Raw genomic sequence first — 16,381 nt, forward strand, 5'->3', positions numbered from 1 at the left:
AACTTGCCTGTGCTCACACAGCAAGAGGCAGAACCGGGATTCAGCCCTGGCAGCTGAGTCCACAGCCCATGCCGAGGTTCAATTTCATCAGACCTCCTGCTCAGGCTCTTGGGAGTGGGGCTTGACTGCAGCATGTAAACCTTTTCAGAAACCCACTTTTACCCGGTACCACAGACCAAGCCTTCCAGTCTATGGGACCCACAGGAAGGCAGAGAGACTCCTCCTGGCACTCTGAGCCTGACCAAGTGGCTGCCTCCACCGTGGCATCGGTCCTCCCTAGAATTAAGCTAGAGTCTCTGCGAGGAGAAGGAGGAGCTGAGGCAACAGACCAGCCAGGGAGGCTTTGAGGATTACCCGATGCCAATTAGCGGCCCTGCCATGCCAGGCCCAGATGGAGCCCTGCCTCGGCCTGACTCTGGGCTCACTCGGTCAATTATCACCTATCCCCGGAGCCCAGGGGGCAGCCAGGAGAAAATCTGTTTCCCCCGTAATCCTTCCTCCCCCAGGCCGGCTGCCATCCCTGCCCCAAGCTGCCTGGCCAAGGACTCCGGACCTCTGCAGGAGGTGGATACTGGCTGCTTTGGGCCCCAGTTCCCAGGTTTGGGGGCCAGACTTTGCCCCAACCTTGCCAACTCCATTCCCTCAGTGACCTGGCAAGAGGATCTACAGCCCGGACATCCAACCACTCAATGATTTCTATATTCAGTAGTAGTTGGGCACAAGGTCTTTGGCATCGTGAAGACCCGAGTCAGAGCCCAGCTCTGCTGTTGACTCTGAGCCTCAGTTCCCGTATCAGTAAAAACAGTACAGTGGCACCTACCTACCTCAGCAAGTGATCGTGTGAATTCAGTGAGAGAAGCCATGTAAAGTACTTAGCACTGGGCCTGGCATCTAAGCTCATAATAAATGGGAATTACTACACCAGATGAGTAATGATAACAGCTGATGTTTATATAGCTGTGTATTCTAAGCACGTTGCGTATATTAACCCATTCAAAAGCTTAGCCCCTTGCCCTTCAGTTGCTCATTGTCCAGCTGGGAAGACAGACCTGCCTTCATTCAGCAAGCTGAATTGACTGAGCACCTACTATGGGCTAGACCCTGTGCTAGGTGCTGGAGATGGAGAGATCAAAGACCCAGCCCCTACTACAGGTCACCGATACAGTACGCTGATAAGTGGCATATGGTTCAAGTCCAGTGGTGAGCTGGAGCTGGCTTGCAAGAGCAGACTGTGTACGCTTCTCTGCCTAACCCTGTGTTCAGTGACCTCATGTCGGAAGCTTGAAATTTACCCTGAAGGGAATACTGACACCACAGAAATTGGTAAACACAACACGTCAGAGTTGTTTCTTTTTCAGACAGCAGGTTTACCAGCACACCCCTGCATAGGCGCACGTGTCTCGTGTGCTGCGGTGGAGGTCTGAGTTGAGTGCTGTGGACGCCCATGGGAGAATGGAGGGCAGGTCTCCCAGAGGTGTACACGTCAGATTCGCCAATTCCAGGGAGTAGGAAGACAGGGGAGAAGGGCATTTGGACAGAGGGACCAGTGTGTGTGCAAGCCTGGAGTCCTAAAAGACAGCCAGGGCCTCTAGGGAACTGCAAGCCGACAAGAGGCACTGGGTGGGGCTAGAGAGATGTACAGTAGAGTGACCAACCATCTGACTTGCCTGCGATGCAGAACTTTCAGTTTTAAAACTAGAGAGTCCCAAGAAAAGCAAAATGGTGGATCACCCTAGTGGACAGGCCCCCTGGGAAGGGGAGAAAATGACAGGCCGGTGCCAGAGGTGAGGATTCTTCAAAGACCCTGAGAGAGGAGAGCGGAGAGTGAATCTGAGGTCAAGTGGTGACCTGACAAAATCGAGGTGATAATTGTGGCTCCAAGCCTGGCATTTACTTGGCTAAGCGTTTTCTCGGCCACTTTCTCATCTGATTCTCACAATACCCTGCAAGCGGCATACACGTTCCTTCAACAAGTATACACTGAGCACCTGCTGTGTTCCCACCGCCCTGCTAGGGCCTGGGGGACTAGCAAGAGGCAGATAAGCCATCCCTCTTGCCCTCCGCTGGAAGAACTTTCAATGCAGGGGAAGAGAGGGACAACGCACACGTTTATAGACCGCTTTCTAGCACAGGTGGTCCCCAACTTGTGACGTATTGGGGTCACAACAAACTGCACTTATGACCATCTGTTTTGGGGGAGTTTTTTTGTACGTTTTATCATCAGTAACGTGTACTACATACAATGTTTAAGCGCATAATTTGCAACTGTTATCATTCTTGGTTGTTCATTCACAGATGTTCAAAGACAAAGATTGGATTTATAAAGATCCTGATAATAAAAGGCAGTAATAATAAAAACTAAATCAAAAAGAAGGGGTATTCAACTTACGTCAAAACTGACTTACAATGGAGTCGTCAGAACGGAGCCCCGTCGTTAAGTCTTAAATCGGGGACTACTGTGTGATTACAGGTCATGAAGGAAACAAACAAGGGACTGAGACACTGAGGGAGAACTGCTCTAGCCAGGGTGGTCAGGGATGGCCTCTCGGAAGAGGTGATGTTTTAGCTGGGGCCCGAGGGTTGAAAAGGAGCATTCCAGGCCAAGGGTACAGCATGGCCAAAGGCCCTGAGGCAATGGATTGTAGGCCAATGGACTGGGAAGAGGCCCCCGTGGGCTGGAGCACAGTGGGTGAGTTGGGGGATGGCAAGAAGCGGGCAGGGAGACCTTCAGGGCTGACCTCATGGGCCTGGTGGACCAGGGTTGCTGTTTGCTGCTGTCCAGTTAGCTCCAACTCATGGCAACCCCATGCACAACTGAACAGAACGTTGCCTTTTCCTGCGTCATCCTCACAATCACAGCATGCTCAAGTCCACCTTGTAGCCACTGTGCCAATCCATCTCACCGAGGGGCTCCCTCGCTCTCGCTGGCCCTCTACTTCACCAGATATGATGTCCTCCTCCAGTAGCCTATCCCTCTGGATGACATGACCAGAGCTAGTGAGTCATATAATATTCTAGTGTGATCCATAGTGTTTTCAATGGCTAATTTTCAGAAGTAGATCACCAGGCCTTTCTTCCTTGTTGTTGCTTGCCATCGATTTGATTCCGACTCATGGAGACCCCATGTGTGCACAATAGAACTGTTCCATGGGGTTTCCAAGGCTGTGACCTTTCAGAAACAGATTGCAGGCCTATCTCCTGAGGCGCTGCTGGGTAGGTTCAGACTGCCAGCCTTTCTGCTAGTAGTCGAGCGCTTAACCGTTTGCACCACTCAAGATGCCGCCGTTTCTTAGTCTGTCTTGACCTGGAAGCTCTACTGAAACCTGTCCACCATGGGTGACCCCGCATCACAGGAACGTGCAACACACAGGAACATGCAAGCCGCCGCAGTACAACAAAATGACGGACAGCGGTGAGGGCCAGGTTAGGCGTTTGGATTTGTTCTAGTGCAGGGGGGCCACTGTGAGTGTAAGCAGAGGTATGGTAGGTCTGATTCATTTTAGACAGATCACTCCAGCGACTGTGTGGAAAAAAGAAGGGAGCTCAGGTGGGGTGTGGAGGCCAGAGTGGAAGCAGGGAGACCCATCCAAGGGCTCTTGCTGTCCTCTGTACCAGGCAGGTATCATCAGCTTCTTTTCCAGATGAGGAGGCTGAGCCTCAGAGCGGGGAGGAGACCATCCCAGTCCACACTGCTGTCAGCCATGCAGCCGCTGAAGCCTGTGTCTTCAGTTCTTATTGTTTTCTTTCCATGAGTCTCATGTGGCACTCAGACAGGCCACACTTCCCGGCCTTGTTTGTGCAAGCCTGGAAGACCTGCCCCGGAATCTGGAAGCAGTGTGGGCCCTAGGGCACTGTGGATGGGCGGCTGCCCCAGACCTCTCTCCTGGGTGGAAGAGGTAGTAGATGGGAGCTGAGGCTCCTGTGCACCCCATGGGACTCCAGGCCACATGGCAGAACTGGGTTCAGATTCCACCTCTACCACGTCTGTCCCTTCTCTCTGGGCCTCAGTTTTCTCAAATGTCCAATAAGGGGGTTTAACTGGGTGCTCTTCCAGCTCCTCATTCATTCACCCATCACCCACTGAGTCTCTATCAGGTACCCAGCATTGTATTGGGAGTTTATAATCTAGCGAGGGAGACAGATTCATAAATAAATAATTTAAATAGGCATCTAATCCCTGCCTGAGGGGTGAGGGAGGGCTTCCTGGAAGAGGTGTTGCCTGTGCTGAGTCTTAAAGAGGTGCACGAGTTTGCCTGATGAAGTGTTGGAGGGAGGGCATTCCAGGTAGCAAAGGGAGGATGGGCAGAGGCCGGCAGTGCAGGGACGGGCTGGGGCAAACACTGAATGCAGGTGAGTGGGATGGGATGGGGCATCAGGTGCAAGGCGCTGAGGTTCGAGACTTGGATGAATTCCAGTCCTGCAGGGACCTGGCGGGGGGGGGGAGTTTTGCTGAGGAGTTTGGGCTCCCCGTGGGTGATGGGGAGTCATTTTTTTTTTCTTTTTTTAAATTAGGAGCTTTGTTGTTGTTAGGTGCCATTGAGTTGGTTCTGACTCATGGCGACTTTATGTATGTGTAACAGAACAAAACGTTGCCAGGCCCTGCGCCATCTTCACAGTCCTTGGTATGTTTGGTTCCGTTGTTTTGGCTATTGTGACAATCCATCTCACTGAGAGCTTCACTCATTTTCACTGACCATCTAATTTACCAACTATGATGCCCTTTTCTAGCAATTGGTCTTTCCTCATCATGTGTCCAAAGTATGAGAACCAAAGTCTGACCATTCTCGCTTCTAAGGAACATTCTGGTTGTGTTCCTTCTGAGACTGATTTGTTCATTCTTTGGCAGTCCATGGTGTATTCATTACTCTTCACCAACTCCACAATTAGAATGCATCGATTCTTCTTCCATCTTTCTTTTTCATTGTCCAGCTTTTGCATGCATATGAGGTGATCACGGTTTGGGTCAGGCACACCTTAGTCATCAAAGTGACATCTTTGCTGAGCTATACTTCACATACCATACAATTCGCCTTTTTGAAGCGTACAATTAAATGTTTTTTGATATATTCACAGAGTTGTACAACCGTCACCCCAATCAATTTTAGAATGTTCCGTCACCCCTAAAAGAACCCCTGTACCCGTTAACAGTCACTCCCCTCACCCTCACCCTCCTTAGCCCTGGGCAACCACCAGTCTACCTTCTGTCTCTCTAGATTTGCCTATTCTGGACATTTCGTGTAGATGAAATCGTACACTATGTGACCTTTTGTGTCTGGCGTCTTTCAGGTAGCATCATGTTTTCTAGGTCCATCCATGTAGCATGTATCTAGGTGGAGAATCATTACTTCACTCCTTCTTGTGGCCGATTAATAGTCCTTTGTATGCCACTGTGGATTTTTAAGCGACACAAAAAGGTTTGTACTGTAGAAAGCTGGCTCTGATGGTGGACGGGAGGAGGCAGGATGATGGTGAGGGGCTGAAGGGTAGGTAGGAAGTACCTCCTGGATGCCCGCAGGTGTGGAGGGCAGCAGAGAAGAGCCTGAATGGGGCACTGCTGAGGAGAGGGGACCTGGTAATGGGTTGGCTGCAGGGGGTCAGGGGAGGAGGGAGGAGGGTAAGCAGTTCCTGATGATGGGGTAGAAAGTGATGCCGCCTCCCATGACAAAGAAGAGCCATGCTGACAGACGCAGAAAAGATGGAATGCCTGGGGGCAGGACCAGGGGGTGGCTGAGCAGCAGAGATGATGAGGGAAGGCTTCTGGAAGAGGCACTCTGGTGAGTCTGAGAGAGCCAGGCGTGGTGAGGAGGACGGGGCAGCCGGGAAGGAGGTCCAGATGGAGAGACTGGCATGACGTGGAGGTGAGTGAGCAGCCACCCCAGCCGGGCACAAGAAGTGCCACCAGATGGAAGTTGGGTAGGCTCTTGGCCGGAGAGGTAGCCAGGAGGATCCTGGTCTTAGGGCCAAACCCTTTGGCATTAGGATAGTCCTAGACCCCCACAGGTGCCTTGTCCCCCATTCTACAGAGGAGGAAACTGAGGCTCAGAAAGGTGGGCCACTTGACAAAACCCGAGGTTACTGTCTGCATGCCTTGACTGCCCCAGGAGCCCTAGGCAGTGCCAAGGTGGTGGCGCTGCCTCCTCGCCCAGCCAGAAGGGGAAAAGGCTGGTGCTTAAGAAGAAGGTGACAGTGAGGGAGGGCGGGAGGACCAGGGGGCCCCAGGGCCAGTGCGGCAGAGCCAAAGGTGCCAGTCCCTGCCTGTTGACACTCAGGAACTTCTGACACTGAGTCACTTAAAAACAATACAGTGTGGGGGTTACGGAGGTAGCCACAGGGATCATGCCTCACTCTGCCCTGTGAGCCAGCCCCACATCCTTGGGAAGCGACTTCACCTCTCTTTGCTTTTGCTCCTCATTTGAAAATGGCAGTGATAACTACCTCCACCACAAGGCTGGGTGAGGCTTATGTGAGCTGAGAGGTATAAAGTGCTTAGAACAGCACTAGAACTTAGTGAATACTCAATAAATGTTAGCCATTTTCCATTTTAGGCTCTGGAGCCCTGGTTTCTCCATCTGTACAATAGGGGGCATAATACCTCTCCAAAGGCACTCACTGAAATCCTCATTGGTGGCACTACAGCCTAGTTGGTTGTGTCAAAGTCACATCTTTTCCCTCGCCTGGTAGCTCTTTAAGGCCTGGGCTGGGGTTGGCTCTTCCCAAGACACCCATAGCACCTGGTCAGACACCTCAGGCAGGGTGGTTGTCGATTAAGGTGGCTGCCATCTTTGCTGCCTACCTTCTGGAAGCTCACACTGCAAGGCAGGCAAGGTAGTGCCATTTTCTATCCTCCCAGAGAGGCACTTGGCCTTTCAGGGACCAGGGAAATGGTCTTTGGCTTATTTATTGAGGACCGTATACAGTAATCCATGGAAGCCCGAGGATTGCAACCACAGCCTTACCGACCCTGGGCCAGGCACTGTGCTCATTGCCTGTAATCCTCATGGCCACTTTATGGGGTTGATACAGCTCAGAGAGGTCTGGCAACTTGCACAAGGTGACCCAGCAGAAAGGGATAACCAGATAATGGCTCAACACTGCCCGGAATTATTCTAAGCTTTTTCCGCAAGCTAACCAATGTAATTCTCACAATAGATACAATAGTCTCCATTTTCCACATGAGGAAACAGGTTAAGTGACTAGCCCAAGGTCACTCTGCTCTTAAGTGGTAAGGTGGCTCAGCCAGGTAACCTGTGCACTTAACCACTGGGCTCGATTGACCGCTTACTTGCTCTGCTCCCAGAAGAATTTATGGAGCACTTGCTGAGTGCCTGGTTTCGTTCTAAGGACAGGGGATGCAGCTGTGAATCAGATGTGGCTCCAATTCTGGGGAAGCTCAGACCCAGCCAGAAGGCCCCTAGATGAATAATTATGGCAGGGGGTGAAGCGCTCTGAAGCCAAGCGATATAAGCACTGAAGGGGGCAGTGTCTCTGAGGCTGGAGCTGGTTAGGGGTTGGGGAGAAGGGGTTTGCTGAGACTTGAAAACTTGGGGCTGACAAAATGAATTAGAGAAATACATGTTCCCCACTTGGAGTCCCTGTGTGGTACAATGGTTAACGTAGTCAGCTGCTAACTGAAAGGGTAGGGATTCAAGTCCACCCAGAGGCATCTCAAAAGAAAGGCCTGGCAATCTACTTCAAAATCAGCTATTGAAAACTCTGTGGAGCAGTTCTACTCAGACCCACATGTGGTTGTCATGAGTAGAGTCGACTCAGCAGCAACTGGTTATTAGTTATGTTCCCCACTTACATATGAGGAAGCAGATGCCCAGGGAGGTTGAGTCACTTGCTGAAGATCACACAGCACCAGGTACTTGACGGCATGTACTCCAAGTGAGGGACTCTAACCTGCAGATGGTCTGGCCACATTTCATCCCAAGGAGGAACTCACCCGTTATAAAACTCTTCCCCTTCCGTCCTCTCATTTGGCTTCTGCCCCATCCCCCAAGGCATCTCAGCAGAGCTGGAGTCATAAACTCCGTTAGGTGGAAGAAGAAACTGAGGGTGAGGCTGGAAAAGGGACCTTACCCGTTCAGTAGGAAAATGTGGGTAAAGCTTTTAGCACAGCCCTTGCCACATATAAGGATTAATAAATATAAGCTATCATCATCATGAAAACCAAACTCACTGCCGTCGAGTCGATTCCGACTCATAGCGACCCTAGACGACAAAGTACAACTGCCCCACAGGGTTCCCAGGGCTGTAATCTTTATGGGAGCAGACTGCCACGTCTTTCTCCCACAGAGTGGCTGGTGGGTTCAAACCGTTGATCCTTCTGGTAGCAGCTGAGCTCCTTAACCACTGCACCACAGGGGCTCCTTAGAGGGACCCTAGGCCTCCTGTTTCCTAGCCCAGGGCCAAAGGAAAAGGGAAGGTGGATTTGAATGCATGCCCATCCCCCTAGCTGTAGGTCCTCAGTTTGGAGGAGAAGAAAGTCACAGCCCTGTGCACTGGGAGAACCCAGTTATCCACCCAGATTACTGAATGCTGGCTGAGCGCAAACAGTGCCCTCCTCAGGCCTCCCCTGGTACTGCAGAACCCCTTTATTTTAGTAAATCTGTAAACAGGGACTACATAAACAGCTACAAGGAGCCCTGGTGGCGCAATGGTTAAGCACTCGGCTGCTAACTGAAAGGTCAGTAGTTGGAACCCATCAGCTGTTCCACAGGAGAAAGATGCAGCCGTCTGCTTTCATAAAGATTACAGCCTTGGAAACCCTATGGGGCAGCTCCACTCTGTCCTATAGGGTCGCTCTGAGTCGGAATCGACTTGATAGCAAAGAGTTTCTTGATAACAGCTACACTCACTGGGCGCCTGTAATATAAAAGGCCTCATGCCATGTGCCTTACACACTTATGCCAAATACTCACAATAGGCCCTGCAGAAATGGGCCTTAGAATCATAATTTTACAAAAAAGAAACCTGAGTCAGAATGGTTAAGTCACTTGTCTAGGGCTGCACAACTAATAAATGGTTGAATAGGGACTCAAAGCCAGGTCTGTCTGATTGGAAAGCCAGTGTTGTCTTTGGCTCTACCACATCGCCTCTCTACACACCCCGCCTTGTGCTAGGACTTGTCTTGTCCAATGTTATCACCTCAGTTGTCTGGAACCCAGGAGTCAGGGCCCATAAGCCATTAGTAAGCCAGACTAGGACCCGTGGGTACTGCCCCAGACCTCTTCAGCTGCCCTCCTGACTAGATCAGGATTGATCAGGGAAGCTGTGGCTCAAACAAGCTTGGGTAGGTAAAGTAGGATTGCTAGAGGACCAATCTGAGCCCACAGACAGCTTCAGGGACAAGAAGCTAGACAACCTGGGACCTTCTAGGGCTGCAGTGTTGGAGCTTGAGACCCTAAGAGCTTCAGGAAATGGGTTTCCCCAGCAATAATGCTGTGTGGGCCCTCGGTGAGGCTGTGTGGCCCTTCCATGAGGCTACATGGGCCCTGCTTAGAGCCTCTGTAAGGCTGCATAGCCCCTCTGTGAGGCTGTGTGGTCTCTCTGTGTGGCTGTGTAGCCCCTCCGTGAGGCTGTGTGGCCCCCTCCATGAGGCTGCGTGGCCCCTTTGTGGGGCTGCATGGTCCCTCCATGCTTGTGGCCTCCCCGAGTCCTCGTCTGGTTTCCCGGGTGACTCCCCTTGTCTTCTCTCCCAGGTTGCCCAACTGGAACCTTCAAGGCCAACCAGGGGGATGAAGCCTGCACCCACTGTCCCATCAACAGCCGGACCACTTCAGAAGGGGCCACCAACTGTGTCTGCCGCAACGGCTACTACAGGGCAGACCTGGACCCCCTGGACATGCCCTGCACAAGTAGGTCTAAGAGCCTCTTGAGGGCCACACCTGAACAAGGCTACTTGTGGAAAAGAGCTAGGGTTGGGCGGTTGTCTGGTTATAGCCAGCCTTCCTGAGTGAGGAGCAGCCAACTACCTGGTGGGAAGGGGAATGAAAACTGGTCAGAAAAGGACCATTCTGGGGCAGTCATGCAGCTAACACATAGGCACCATGGAGCTGGCATCTGGCTCCCTTCCCCCTTGTGCTGATCACGTGGAGGATAAAGTCAAGGTCTTGATTCACAAAGGAACAAAGGGGGATGGGAGGCTTGGCAAGAGAAGATTCCACAATGAGGCAGGCTCCCAGGTGGTGTTTGTGGCAGAAAAGACTGCCCAGTGTTCTAACCTGGCAGCAGCTGCCTGAGTCCCAGGCCAAGCTTCTCTAAGAAAAAGGTGACTAAGAGGGCATATTACCCTGTATCAGTCAGGAGTGGCATTCAGCCACAAGTAACAGACAGCTGAGCCCAGTGCCTTAAATCATAAGGATTTATTCTCTCACTTAAAAGGAGCCCCAAGGTAGATAGTGATGGAATAGCATGCTAGCTTCAAGAAGTTCTCTAGGACCTGGCACTTCCTTTCTGCTCTGCCATCCATAGCATGTGGTTTCTATCCTTACATTCACTTCATAGTCCAGCATTGCTGCTGAAGCTCCAGCCATCACACCACCATTCTAATCAGCAGGAAGGAAGAAGGGGAGAAAGGACAAAGGGGCATGCGGCAGCTGTCTGTCTCCCTTTTAAGAAACAGTCCCAACCCACAAATTCTGCTAAATCTCAGTGGTTGGCATTTAATCACAGGGAATCTAGGAAATGTAGTCTTTTGGTTGGACATATTGCCACCCAGAATAAAGTCAGGGTCTGTTGTAAGGAAGAAGGGGCGAACGCATGTTGGAAAGTCGTAATACCAAACACAAAAGGACTGTCCCCAGTAGTAGACATTGAGGAGGTTAGAATACAGGGCAAAAGTTTAAATAGGGGTGCAATAGAGTGAGAGTTATATTCTAGAAACATCTCTCTGGTGGGTGGAGAAAAGAAAGGATTTGGAGAGAAAGCCCTTTGGGAGGCCTGGGCTGGAGCCAGGGCAGTGGGCACAGCTGTCTTGGGGAACAGTGCCCCTGCAGCCCCCACTGACTGGCACCTCTCCCCCTTCCCAGCCATCCCCTCCGCTCCCCAGGCTGTGATCTCCAGCGTCAACGAGACCTCACTCATGCTGGAGTGGACTCCACCCCGTGACTCAGGAGGCCGGGAGGATCTCGTCTACAACATCATCTGTAAGAGCTGCGGCTCGGGCAGGGGGGCCTGCACCCGTTGTGGGGACAACGTGCAGTACGCACCACGCCAGCTGGGCCTGACAGAGCCGCGCATCTACATCAGCGACCTGCTGGCCCACACCCAGTACACCTTCGAGATCCAGGCTGTGAACGGCGTCACCGACCAGAGCCCCTTCTCCCCGCAGTTCGCTTCCGTGAACATCACCACCAACCAAGCAGGTAAGCACTTCAAATGCAGGCTCGGGGTATACCCTGTCATGCTGTGCCAAATGGGTATCCTGCCAGCCCTCATTAAAGACTCCCTCACATCTGTGTAAGGGTTTCTTCTTTTCAAAGGCTTTTCAAGTGATCCAGCCACCTGGGAGAGTAATTGCTCCCTCTCCATTATAGCAGCAATTAGAATAATTGCTACCACTTTTTGAGTACTATCAAGGTAAAAGTTAAGCTGCTATGACAAAAAGACCCAATGTTCAGTGGCTTAAAGAACACAGAAATGTATTTCCTTCTCATGTGATAGTCCAAGGGGTCCCTGGGCGATCCAAATGGTTAACGTGCTTGGCTGCTAACTGAAAGGTGGGAGATTCAAGTCCACCCACAGGTGCCTTGGAAGAAAGGCCTGGTGATCTATTTCTGAAAAATCAGCCACTGAAAACCCTGTGGAGCACTTTTCTACTCTGACACGCATGAGGTTGCCATGAGTCAAAAGAGACTCAACGGCAACTGGATTCTACCTTTTTTTTTTGTAACAGGCCAAAGGTGAAGTTCAGAGCAGGGTAGCTCTGATCCAGCTAGAGACTCAAGGACCCAGATCCTTCTGTCATGTGGTTTCCCCGCGCACCATGCTTTTCTGTGCGGTCAAAGCTGGGCCATGGGCATGTCTGCGCTGTAACCTGCAGGAAGGGGAAGAGGGAAGACCCAGGGCAACGATAAGGTTCTAAGGTCGGGAGGCAGAAGCATCACCCGTCATGTCTGTGTAGCTTCCATTGGGAAGAGCCTGGCCGCGTGACCTCACCGAGCCCCAAGTGAGGCTGGGAAATGTAACTTCTCAGTCGTCACCCATATGCCTAACTGGTGGCACAATGGTTGAGCACTTGGTTACTAATCAAAAGGTTGGCGGTTCAAACCCACCCAGTGGCTCTGAGGGAGAAAGACCTGGCAATCTGCTTCCATAAAGATTAGAGCCAAGAAAACCCTATAGGGAAGTTCTGCCCTGCCACATGGGGTCACCGTGAATCGGCATCGACTCGACGGCATCCGACAACAGCAAGCCTCCATCACCACAGAAGGATAGGAGACAGATTTTCACAAGTGCTTTCTTTGAGCCTCAGCCCACCCTAGTCTAACTCCAGCAAAACTCTTCTCCCTAAGCTCACCCTAACAATCCTTTCTGTGACCTCACATCTCCCCCTTTCTTCCGCCCTGCTTTTCCTCACAGCACAAGTTCTCCAAAGAGTTGCTGCACAATGCAGTCATGCCCCTCCCTCCTGCCTCAACTATCGTTCAGCCCACGCCAGTTGGGCTTCCGGCCCACCTCTCCACCGAGATCACTGTCCTCGGGATCACCTGAGATCCCCGTGTGACCAGGTTCAGGGGACACTTCCTAGAAGGCCCATCATTCTCAGCTCCCCACAACAAGCCCTATAATTGTCCTCTCCTCCCCACTTATAACCCTTTCTTACCTGGCCCATACTCTGCTGGTTTCCCTCCTATATCCCTGACTGTCCTTTTTCCAGCCCCACCTGCCCCATTTCCTGTTGGAAAGTTGGAACCTCTCAGGTCTCTGCCCAGGCTTCTCACCCTGAGCCATACTCTGCGCCCCATGGCTTCAGCTCCCATCCACCAGCCTGGACCTCCCCTCTAAATGCCAGACCACGCAGCTAACATGTACTCAACAAGTCCACTTGGATGTTTCACGGGCCTCTAGGGCTTAAACTCAACCCTTGATCACTTTCCCCTGCAAAAAAAATAAAACCTGTTTCTCCCTCAATTGTGCCCACCTCAGTCAACTCTACCACCATCCACCAGTCCAGGTCAGAGGCCCAGGAGCCGTCATCAGCTCCTACCTCTCCCTCAGCCCGTATCTCTTCAGTCACCAAGACCTTTGATTTCACATCCTTAATGCCTTTCCCAACTGTCACTCCATCTCACCACCTCTGCCATAGCTTAGGACCTCTTTGTCTTTTTTTTGAACCACCATCAACACATGTGATAAGGCACTGGTAGTTCCGTGGTAGAATTCTTGCCTCTCATGCTGGAGACCTAGGTTCGATTCCTGGCCATTACACCTCAGGCGCAGCCACCACTCATTTGTCAACGGTGGCTTACGTGTTGCTATCATGCTGAACAAGGTTGAGGGGAGCTTCCGAACTAAGATGGACTAGGACCTGGCAACCTATTTTCAAGAATCAGCCAAAGAAAATCTTATGGATCACAACTGAGCACTGTTTGATCCCCAGGTTCTGTTGTGCATGGGATCAGCATGAGTCAGGAGCTAACAACAACATCTAACACATATCTGCCTCTTTGGCCTCCTTTCCCTCTCTGGCTCTGTAATCTGTCCTTCTCACTGTTGGCAACTGGGACATTTCTCAAATGTTAATCTGGCAAGGTCACTCCTCCACTCCCTCTTCAGTGTAAAGTTTGAGCCCCTTGGTCCAGCATTCAAGGCTCCTCATGGGTCAGGCCCAGCTTAACTTTACAACATTGGCCACTCTACCCCATGCTCCCATTCCCCAAACACACCAGCCCTTCTTGCCCTGGGGTCTTTTCTTGTGCTGTATTCATGCATCTGTGCTTTACATGAATAATCCCTCGGATTCCCCAACTGAGCCGACCCGGACCTCAGCACTTGCTGCCCACATCATCACCTCTGCTCACTCCTCTGTCCCCTCTCTAGACTGTGAGCTGCTTGAGGATGGGGGCTGTGTCTCACTCAGCTCCGTGTCTCTGGTGCCCTGCCCTGGTTGAGGGTGCTCCCCATGCATTACCTCATTGTATCCCCTGATCTCCCTGAGAAAGAGGCATTCGTGTCCCCATTTCACAGATGACTCTCAGAGAAGTTGAGTTACAAATCCAGGCAGGGTGAGAGGTAGGGATTGACCTAGGTCTAATGGATTCCAGTGGTTGGGCAAAGTCCAAGGTGTGTCTAAGGAACCTTGAGTATGACTGTGTGCCTGATTGCTCGTGGGAGTCTGCATAAGTGTGAGAATGTGTGGATATGTCATTGTGTGTGTTTGGGCAACCGTGTGTTTGTGATCATGTGTGATCTCATGTGGCTTGGAATGTGTACAGCCATTTGTGGGCATGGATGTGACTGAATCTAAGAGGTCCAGAGGGGAGGGGACGTGTGTGTATTTGAACATGAGTTGGTATGTATGTCTGAGTGTGGCTGTGTGCGTGCATGTGTGTGTTTGTGTCTGAAAAACAGTATGGTTTTTTGTGTAAAAGTTTGTGGTGTTCCTGTGGCTGAGAGGACATCTGTGAGTGTGTGGGGCATTGAAGCCTCACTCAGATTGGGGGCCCGATAGAGCTGACTGGAGGTGGGCAAGGTGAGAGAACCCTCCAGAGCCAGCAGAGGTTGGTGAAGACACCTAAGATATTAGCACCTCTGGTATGAAATCTGTCCAGCTCTGAACTGGGGAAGCCCAGACTCCCAACGGGGGTGGAAGAGGAGAACTCTCTTCAGCTGAGCTAAGTTTCAATCCCCCAGAGCCTTGGGAGCCCTTTCCCTAACTGTAGGGGCTTCCCTGCATCCATCTGGGAGCCTTGAGAGTAGAGCTGCCTGCTCGAAGAGCCTCGGCCTGTTAGCAGCAAGTGGCTCCTGGTGAAGTCTGGAGCTAGAAGTCTCCAGGGAGTGGAGATGGGGTGAAGTATGGAAGGGAGGGGCTTCCAGAGAGCAGAGGTGCAGGGGAACCCTCAGAACGGAAAGACCGAAGCAGTGAGAAATGAGGCCTGGGCTAAAAGCAGAGCACCTGGGTTCGAATCACAGCTTTGCCATTTGCCGCGTGACCTTAGTGTACTAGTCAGCTATTTCTGCAATAGTGCTGTGTAACAAAAATGCTCCACAACAGCAACAAGCAAACACAACCACAAACATGTATTTTTTCAGTCACAATGGGTGAGTGAGTCTATGGCTCAGCTGAGGCTCAGCTAATCTTGGCTGGGCTTTCTGTGCTGGGTGGACTCCAGAATGTGGGTTGCGTTCAGTCTATCAGTGTGCCTCCTCATTGTCCTTAGGCCAGCAGCCACCTCAGGCTTGTTTCCCTCGTGGTGACTGGCAGGAGCAGTGGCCACGCCAGCACATTTAAAGCCTCTGCTTGGGGTCCAGCCGCTTACATCGTATGGGCCAAAGCAAGTCCCATGGCCAAGCCCAGCCTCAGTTGTTCTCTGCCCACATTGGCAGACCCTGCACAGTTACTTGGCAAAGGGTGTGGGTGCATAATCCTGTTATAAGGGAGGAAGAACTAGGATCATTAATCCCATCTACCACACTTATGAAAATCACTTTCTCCCTTTGGGCCTCAATTTCCCCACCAAAATGTTTATCAGAATTACAGTAAAACCTGCAAAAGCCAGAACCTGTGTAAGGCCGAATCCTGTCAGAGAAGGAAAACGCAAATATTTTCCACTAATAGAGACTGATAGAAAATGCACCCTGTCAAAGGCAGAAAACTTGCAAGACCCAGAAAAACAAGGCAGCCCCATCAAGTTCCGGCTCTCACAGGTTTCACTGTATATGGAAGATCTCCCAGGACACAGGTTCCTGGACCCCACCCCAGACCTGCTGAATCAGAACCCCAACAGTGGGTCCTGGGAATCTGTATTTTTAACAAGTGACTCAGGCATTTCTTATCATCAGATAAACTTGGAAAACTCAGGTCTGAGTGAGTCTAAGCCCCTTTAAGCCCTCGAAGCCCTGAGGCTTTCTGGATCCCTACAACCGTTTTTCCCTCATCTTTGTTCCAAGCCCCTTGACAAGCCCCACTCTCTCAGGGATGCTCAGAGTTCAGCTGGGAGCTGAGTAGCCATGCCACGCCCCTGCCCCATTATGCCACTTTGCCAGATAAGGAAACTTAGGCCCAGAGAACAAAAAAAGAAGAAAAAAAAAACCCAAACCCATTGCTGTCAAGTCAATTCCAACTCATAGCAACCTTACAGGACAGAGTAGAACTGCCCCAGAGAGGCAGAGTCGTTTAGGCAAAGACCCTCTACTAGGTGGCTTCAACTGGATT

General features: G+C 51.4%; 1 protein-coding gene across 1 annotated transcript in view; it reads left to right on the forward strand.

Annotated features, from left to right (window-relative positions):
- EPHB2 (EPH receptor B2) overlaps positions 1-16,381 on the forward strand; it is a 228,089-nt gene that overhangs the window by 164,320 nt on the left and 47,388 nt on the right. Inside the window, exons 4-5 of the mRNA XM_064281446.1 lie at positions 9,705-9,860; positions 11,034-11,369. Coding sequence (XP_064137516.1) covers positions 9,705-9,860; positions 11,034-11,369 — 492 coding nt within the window. The remainder of the gene's footprint in view (positions 1-9,704; positions 9,861-11,033; positions 11,370-16,381) is intronic.

This window comes from Loxodonta africana, chromosome 3 (assembly GCF_030014295.1).
Source record: "Loxodonta africana isolate mLoxAfr1 chromosome 3, mLoxAfr1.hap2, whole genome shotgun sequence".
NCBI lineage: Eukaryota > Metazoa > Chordata > Mammalia > Proboscidea > Elephantidae > Loxodonta > Loxodonta africana.